At 36.4% G+C, this 8,853-nt stretch overlaps 1 protein-coding gene across 1 annotated transcript in view; it reads right to left on the reverse strand.

The window, feature by feature from the left end:
* Positions 1-6,142: 6,142 nt before the first annotated feature.
* LOC121315407 (ciliary neurotrophic factor receptor subunit alpha-like) overlaps positions 6,143-8,853 on the reverse strand; it is a 32,269-nt gene continuing 29,558 nt past the window's right edge. The window contains exon 5 of the mRNA XM_041249505.1: positions 6,143-6,153. Coding sequence (XP_041105439.1) covers positions 6,143-6,153 — 11 coding nt within the window. The remainder of the gene's footprint in view (positions 6,154-8,853) is intronic.

Consider the following 8,853-nt stretch of genomic DNA (forward strand, 5'->3'; position numbering starts at 1 on the left):
ACAGTTTTATGACAAAGGTCATCACAATAAAGATACACATTTGAAATGTATATGGGACTCCATTTCGAAGGAAGTGGATATGCCTGGTCTGTATGATTTATTGCCATATGTGTTGAAATACTATCAGAGAAGACACTCATAATTTCCACATCACCTTGAAGAATATGTACCAGTCTTGATCATAGTTTTGTCAATAGCAATTATTAACAGTTGTACAGATCTGGCAGTTTTCAAATCTGTCGCATCGCCTCTGTGTCGCTTCTGGCATGTGTGGTCATGTCGCTGTGAAAGTATCTCGTCACCAATTAAAAAACGCATCACATCTGGTGTGTGGTAGCGTTATTTATCCCCAGCAGGAAGTAACAACTCATGAGTACTCTACTGTAACTCTGTAGCACCAGCTCAGGGTGTTCTTGTACAAAATCAAACTAAGATAAAAAAAAAAAAAAAAACTGACACAAATTTGAAACCTGACACCTCTAATATTAATATATACGGAGGAGGTTTACTAAAATTATATATATATATATATATATATATATATATATATATATATATATATATATATATATATATAAACAAAAAAATAAAACAAGAATACGCTCAAATAACTTAGAAGGTGTTTACATTTCTAAGCGTCAAGTAGATTAAACTGTGAATCATTACAACAAAGCTTTCCCACAAATTCAGTGAGTTATTCAAGCACCACAGCGGGCATCCCAGCACTGGCTGCTTTAGAGACAATCTTGATACAAATCCAAAACGTCAGGCGTTTTTGTTATTGCTTAGGCTTGGCATTAGTTTGGTCAAATTGAATGCTTAGTCTTTAACCCAGAGTATATTCTCTGCTACCTCCATTTAAAATGTATACACTGTAGTGCACACATACTGTTTTACTAAACACAGTCTAAAATACTACAGAACTCATGCAGTTTTATATTCATGTCAGCAGTTTAAAAAAAACTAACAGGTCCTGTTACAAGCAATTTGCCAAACTGTATTTATACCAAGCAAACTTACCTCACTGATGAGTACAACAGCCATCACAGCTAACTACACATTCTGCCAATGGCTCTGCATGCACTCTTCAAACATTAATGATTTATGAGGGAACAAAAACACTCCTGATAACTACAAAAATAGAAAAGTAACATAACCACTAAGAAAGAGTCTTTTTTTAATACTCCTAATGGTAACATTCCTGTCCATATAAAATGTGCTGTAATGTGTACTGAAGCAGAGCTAGTGTCTGCTACCCTGTCATTTAAGCTAAAACACCAAACAATTCATAACACAAGGGCTCATCCTAACAGCTCTTTTAAACAGCTCTGCTTTAGTACTAAACACCTGGGGCTTTCAAATCTAGCCTTGGAAGCTAAATAGGAGCTGGAAGGTCACTTTACAGTTTCGTAGAGAACCTTTGTTTGGCGGTGGGTCTACAGACCTGTCATGCGCTGAAGCACGTCACTTTTACAAAGTAGCAGTGTTAACAGTTTTGAACTTTTTAAATGTTTGTCAAGTGTCAAATATATGCTTATTGTTTCGTACGGATTATATGAAGTAGTGTACGCAGTAAGCCAATATATATTTTTATACAGTCTTTTCAATTAAATGATGTACACATACAGGGCAAGGAACTAATGCTAACGCAAAGGCTGGTAGCGCCTGATATGGGGCGGTACAGTAGGTGGGTACAAATGGCACAATTAGACTTTGCCCTGTGAAGTAATTTTGGTAGCATGTTTTGTCCGAGTTTTTCTGTCTGCGCTACTGATAGGTGTCGGCCACATATCTAGGAAGTGGGCTTATTTTCACCAAAGCGATTTTGAAGACAGAGCAAAGGTTTCCCTTTGCAATCTAAACAAACGTCCTCAAAGCAGGTCTTTTCAAAGAGCTAACTCTACGGCAGAGAAGCTACTGAACGCACAGTAAATAAGTAACTTGTGCTTTGCATTGCTTTCCATTAAAAAAATGATGGCAGGCTTCTTATGATGGCTTTTCTGATTGGTTACAAACAATCCCAATATGAAGTTTAAACGTCTAGCAAATTGATTAAAAAAAAACAAAAAAAACAACCCCCTCTATTTACAAAGCAAGTAGTGTACAGTACATACTATAGAAGGATGGCATGGTTATAGATTCCAGATCATGGAGTTACAGCATCTTTCAGGAATTATCATCTAATAAGCAATTGGAAACAGAGATGTTGAATGAAAAAAACTTGATTTTTAAGTACATGCAGCATACGGGACTGCTTAAATAACTCTTGTTTGTCTTTGAATCACATACAGTAGTCCATAAGACAGGACAGTGATGAATGGTTTCCTTCCATTCAGATACACTTTCCAAAACATTTTTAATGAATGGCATTAGTGCTCCCATTCAAACAAACAAGCACATGTTCAGCCACACGTTTTCCTCGAGAAGTGTGAATACTGTAAATTATTGTTCTGCTATCCTTAAGTGTTTAATGAATAAATAGAAAAGTGCACTGCAGGTTGTGTACAAGTGTTTAGAACTAATAGACCCGGTTAAGATAAATCTGTCAAATTGAAACACTCAATTCGCCAGGCACCAAGCATAGTACGGTGAGGTCAAATAAACAAAGCTTACAGTGGTGTTAATGCTCAAATCAAGATCAAACAGACCCCAGATAAAAGGGGCAAACATTGTACAGAACAGCAAAGTAGTTTTACAAAGCCTCCTAATTAAAAGAACAAATGGAAAATGTCCACATGCACCTTGTACAAATTGCACAGAAAAACAGCGTTTTTTAAAACTTAAGCCACATGTAAATACATTATGAGTGCTCTACGGAATCCTGTTTTAAAAAGATTTCTGTATGAATTTATCAAACATATGCTCAAAAACAGCTCTCAGTCCGCTGTCATCAAAAGTTCAAACAACAGACCAACAAAAAACAAAATCCAGTCAGCTTAAATGCAAACCAAAAATGCTAAAATGTTCAACACATCTGGAAGAGCTACTGTATCACCATCCAGCTACTTTAGCCAAGGTTATATATGTCTATGGCAGGTACTAGAACCACGCAGAGTGTGACAGGCTGACAGACAGACAGACATGACCAGCGCATAAGGGTCTCTGAATGACTCCCCCTCCCCACAAGAAAATGAAAATTAAGTCTACTTTTTAGGATAAATAGTAATGAGATCTGTCAACACCAAAACACAAAAAAAAAAAAAAAAAAAAAAAAACAAACAAGAGGGTGATCTTTGTATGGAGGATACTTCAAACATCCATTAATTCCTATGGCTCAACTCCAATAGAAATACAAGTCCATACCAGATTAATTTCTCAAACTCAGGCTACCTGGAAACGTTTTCAGACAGGTATGAAACAAAGTCATTTTTGCTCCAAATGATCATTGGAATGATCACAATTTGGCCCAACACATATAATACAGGGTACACTATGAGGTTTTAATCTGCATTTTATATAAGATAATATTATATATATATATATATAGGGGTGGGAGTGACCAGATAATAAGTATTTTTGTACAGTGTCCAGATGTGGGGCGGGATAAAACATGTCACCGGATATGGTGCGGGATAAAACACATCACGGGAAGGGGAGGGACTTAGGGGCCATAAATCAATTAATAGAGGGGTCATACCTTTACTACTGATGTTACGGCTAAACATTTTTACATAACATTTTCTAAAAAGGTGGTAAAAACGTTATAGCCAAAACATTTCCATGACATTTTCTAGCTGTATAAACCTTTAATAGTGTTAAACAAGCTATGATATTATGATGTTTGTGGTCTAATAATTAAAAAATCAGGGATGATCATGTTGTTATTTGCTATTCAGTCTCTACAACTTACATATTACTATTACAGTAGTGCAATGCCAAATTTAGGCCTGAACCAAATCATCCGCTATATCACAAATGGTCATTTTTGTTTGTCTGAAAGTGATTCTCGCATCCTGAGGCAGTCTGTTGTACACAAAGCTTTTGAAAGCGCAATAGCTGGTATACTGCTCGGAGACAGTGGATGTCAGCTGAAACCATGGTTACTCTCACCATTCATCAACGTAACCAATGAAGCCCATACCCACTATAACAACACTCTTCCAAAATCAAGGAATGTGATAGGGTTGTTTTGGTGTGCTGAAGAGCTACATGGAGAACTGAGGAGGGTGCCTGAACTAGCCTGTAACATCATCTGTGCTGTTGTAATCCTGCATAACATTGCAAGGTAAGAACAATGATGTCAACGTTGTGAACAGAGTGCCCCATGATGGCGGTGGGGTTATGGTATGGGCAGGCATAAGCTACGGACAACAAAAACAATTACATTTTATCTATGGCAGTTTGAATGCAAAGAGATACCGTAACGAGATCTTGAGGCTCATTGTCGTGCCATTCATCCGCCGCCATCATCTTATGTTTCAGCATGATAAATGCACGGCCCCATGTCGCAAGGATCTGTACACAATTCCTGGAAGCTGAAAATGTCCCAGTTCTTCCATGGCCTGCATACTCACCAGACGTCACCCATTGAGCATGTTTTGGATGCTCTGGATCGACGTGTACAACGGCATGTTCCAGTTCCCGCGAATATCCAGCAACTTCACACAGCCATTGAAGAGGAGTGGGACAACATTCCACAGGCCACAATCAACAGCCTGATCAACTCTATGCGCAGGAGATGTGTCACGCTGCATGAGGCAAACGGTGGTCACACCAGATACTGACTGGTTTTCTGATCCATGCCCCTACCTCTTTTTTTAAGATATCTGTGACCAACAAATGCATATCTATTCCCAGTCATGTGAAATCCATAGAATAGGGCCTAATTAATTTATTTCAATTGACTGATTTCCTATGAGCTGTAACTCAGTAAAATCTTTGAAATTGTTGCTTGTTGTGTTTATATTTTTGTTCAGTGTACATTTGTGATTTTCTTTGGTGTCATGTTCTGTTTGTAAAAAAACGTATTTTTGTTTTTTATTTGTATTACTCTCTCACAGGAACAGGTAAATTTGCAAATTAAACAAAACATTTAATTACCTGAGCAGTGACCTGACAGTTACAGCACTTGTCGAATTTTAAGTTCCTTAATTTTATTAAATGTTAACTATAGGTGTGGTTCAGGGTGTGGTACTAGGACCGTGCACCCTGTCAACTTCTTCCACCAATTAAATCTATTCATTTTAAACCTTAGTCAACTCCTCCACCACCCTTCCAAGGTACAAAAATCCCTTAGCAGAGATTATTTGCAGTGAATTTTAATAATTCTAGATGTTTATGTTAATGTACATGCAGATTTCATTTCACTATGAAAGAAAAATATGTTTAACCAAGCTTCATTTTTATATTTAACTTTCTTAGCAGTTGACCTTATCCATAGTGACTTCCAGTTGCTCTAGTCTAGTACAAGAGTATTGAATTGGAAGCGAGTGGTGATATGGAGACAGTTGAGTAAATAGAGTAGTGGTAATTTGGTGTGGAAAAATAAAATGAGATTTACAACAGTGTCATGACTTAAGTGTATAATTCTACATTACATGATTGGATACTAATATTGCAAACAACTGATGATGGTAGTAACATGCAACATGCACCATTCTGGCACTCTCAGAGATGCATCTTACGGTGGGAGCACCAGCATGCACCATTCTGGCACTCTCAGAGGTGCATCTTATGGTGAGAGCTCCAGCATGCACCATTCTGACACTCTAAGAGGTATATCTTATGGTGGTGATAGACAAGGCCAAGGCTCATTAGGCGAGGATGACATACCAAACACTACTATTTCCCTGTGCCTTCAAGGTAGTAACAGAAAAGTTTGTAGAAACTTTACCGCCCACACAGTTATACCACCCTGGTGTCTCTCTAGCAATAGTTAAATAATATTCTAAATCAAAAATCTCAAACATTTCTCAAAATACATTTGAATAATCTCAATCAATATATTCTGTATTGATTCCAAAATAAATTATTTATATAACCTTTTTACTGTTGAACCAAGCTTCGTTATTATATTTAACTTTCTGAGCAGTTGACCTTATCCATAGTGACTTGCAGTTGCTACAGTCGAATACAAGAGTACAGCCATTTCACAGTATATCAATAACATTACTTACACATGTTTTATTTATATGTAAGTTAGCTACAGCTTACCTGAAAAATAGTTAACAGAAAAGTCTTAAACTTTACAGCTCCATAGCCGTACATTAATGTAGTGTCTCTTAGATTAGATCAAGGTGAGTGTATACCAATATATTGTAATGTGTAGTGGTAGCACTATCGCACTCTAGTGTTCAGAAGTTACTGTTCAGTTCTAGAAAAAGTGGAACATTTTGAATAAAAAAAAATGTTTTAAAAAACAGATGATGATGAGGAAGCAATGGAGAGCATCAAAGAGGTCCTAACTGAAGGAAGAAAACTCGACTCCACAGATGCTGTCCAAAAATTTGATGGGCAGTTGAATGTTAACACCAGGAAGAGAATGATAAATATTGTTCCATGCTATATTTAATCCTTTTTTTTAAGAGTTAAGTAGTCCTGATTTAGAGATAATTGGGGTCTACTGCTATTCAAATCTCAATGGTAGATTTTTTTTTTTTCATTTTAAAAATAAAGAGGTATTTAGAGATGATATAATTCTTAAAAGAAAATACTACTACAATTATGTGACTGAATTTCCATGTGTGAATTTAGTTTCAATTCTGATGTGATGGATAAATATCACATCTGTATCACCTTGATCCTGCATGTTCATAGGAACTGCTCCATGCCAATTACACTCTTCTGCACAACCAAGTAAAACACAACCGTGTTGTACCACTTCATATTTGACACGTATAACTATTATACACAGGTGTGGATTCTACAATCAATGGAGGGAGGGAGCAAACTTACTCAAGATTTGTCGGGCAATAATGAGGTCACTTTTGACCAATAAGGTCACGATCACCTGCAGTGTTGTTGGGTAAAAGGGAAAACTGCCTTCTACAAATCTTCAAATAGCAAAAGTAATTATGAGTAAGTATTGCCACCAGCTTTTTTTTCTTTTCTTATGAAGAATATATACCCTTTTTGTGTTTACATTTCTTGAGTTAATTTTTTTTCCAATTCTTCTTTAAAGTGTCTTTCTTACCAGGTCAGGTGTGTTCTGCAGATTCTCTGACTGTCAGACATTTCTGTTTTCTTATTTTTCCTCATTTCTTTTAATGGTTTCCCAGAAAGCTCTCAGTTTCCCAGGTCCGCTCTGCTCTGACAGGTTCCTGGTATTGGTGTTAGCAGGGTGAGAAAGCTGCTGCTTCACTTACAGTGTATTTATATGCATATACAGCTTTGTTGAGGTATGCTTTCCAGTTAAGTTTCTTTTCTTCATCCAGTGTTCTCAGCATGGAAAGATGGGTATAGTTAAAGTGCTCTGTGGAACGGGATAAAAACTAGTGCTTCATAAAATGTGGGGGAAAAAAAAACCCAACATTTTTCTTTTTTTTTATCTTTTCTTATGAAGAATATATACCTTTTAGTATTTATATTCTAATAGCATTTGAGCCCTCAGCAACCTTTGGCTACTGCATTTTCTTTCCTGCTCAAATGCATAAATGTAAACTATGCTTAAATATAAACTCAGCATACTTCAACTTAAACAAAAAGAAAAAAAAAAAGAAATGAGATTGCCAGTAAACACATAATACATTGTTATACTGTAAGCTCATTTCATATTGATTTCCAAGGCAGTAGAAAGTGATATTTAAAACCATTTACTTTAAATAATGACGTAGACCACATACACTCTTATAATGACAAGAATCATTTTTATTTTCCCTTCATGAAGCAATCAAAAAGTCCACACTGGGCAAATTTTATGGAAATGAAATATTTTTTTCTAAACTCCATTTGTGACCCCTGGTCCTTGTTTCTTTTTTCAGGCTGAAAAAGTCCCTTGGGTCGACATTGTCAATACCTTTTAGAATTTTGAATGCTTGAATTAGGTCGCCACGTAGTCTTCTTTGTTCAAGACTGAACAGATTCAATTCTTTTAGCCTGTCTGCATATGACATGCCTTTTAAGCCCGGAATAATTCTGGTCGCTCTTCTTTGCACTCTTTCTAGAGCAGCAATATCTTTTTTATAGCGAGGTGACCAGAACTGCACACAATATTCAAGATGAGGTCTTACTAGTGCATTGTACAGTTTTAACATTACTTCCCTTGATTTAAATTCAACACTTTTCACAATGTATCCGAGCATCTTGTTGGCCTTTTTTATAGCTTCCCCACATTGTCTAGATGAAGACATTTCTGAGTCAACAAAAAACTCCTAGGTCTTTTTCATAGATTCCTTCTCCAATTTCAGTATCTCCCATATGATATTTATAATGTACATTTTTATTTCCTGCGTGCAGTACCTTACACTTTTCTCTATTAAATGTCATTTGTCATGTGTCTGCCCAGTTCTGAATCTTGTCTAGATCATTTTGAATGACCTTTGCTGCTGCAACAGTGTTTGCCACTCCTCCTACTTTTGTGTCGTCTGCAAATTTAACAAGTTTGCTTACTATACCAGAATCTAAATCATTAATGTAGATTAGGAATAGCAGAGGACCTAATACTGATCCCTGTGGTACACCGCTGGTTACCACACTCCATTCTGAGGTTTTTCCTCTAATCAGTACTTTCTGTTTTCTACATGTTAACCACTCCCTAATCCATGTACATGTGTTTCCTTGAATTCCAACTGCGTTCAGTTTGAGAATTAATCTTTTGGTGCGGGACTTTGTCAAAAGATTTCTGGGAAATCTAATAAACCATATTTGCTAATTTTTTTTTTTCTTTCATCTATGATTTTGCCATTTGTATATTTT

Source organism: Polyodon spathula, chromosome 1, assembly GCF_017654505.1.
Source record: "Polyodon spathula isolate WHYD16114869_AA chromosome 1, ASM1765450v1, whole genome shotgun sequence".
Lineage (NCBI taxonomy): Eukaryota > Metazoa > Chordata > Actinopteri > Acipenseriformes > Polyodontidae > Polyodon > Polyodon spathula.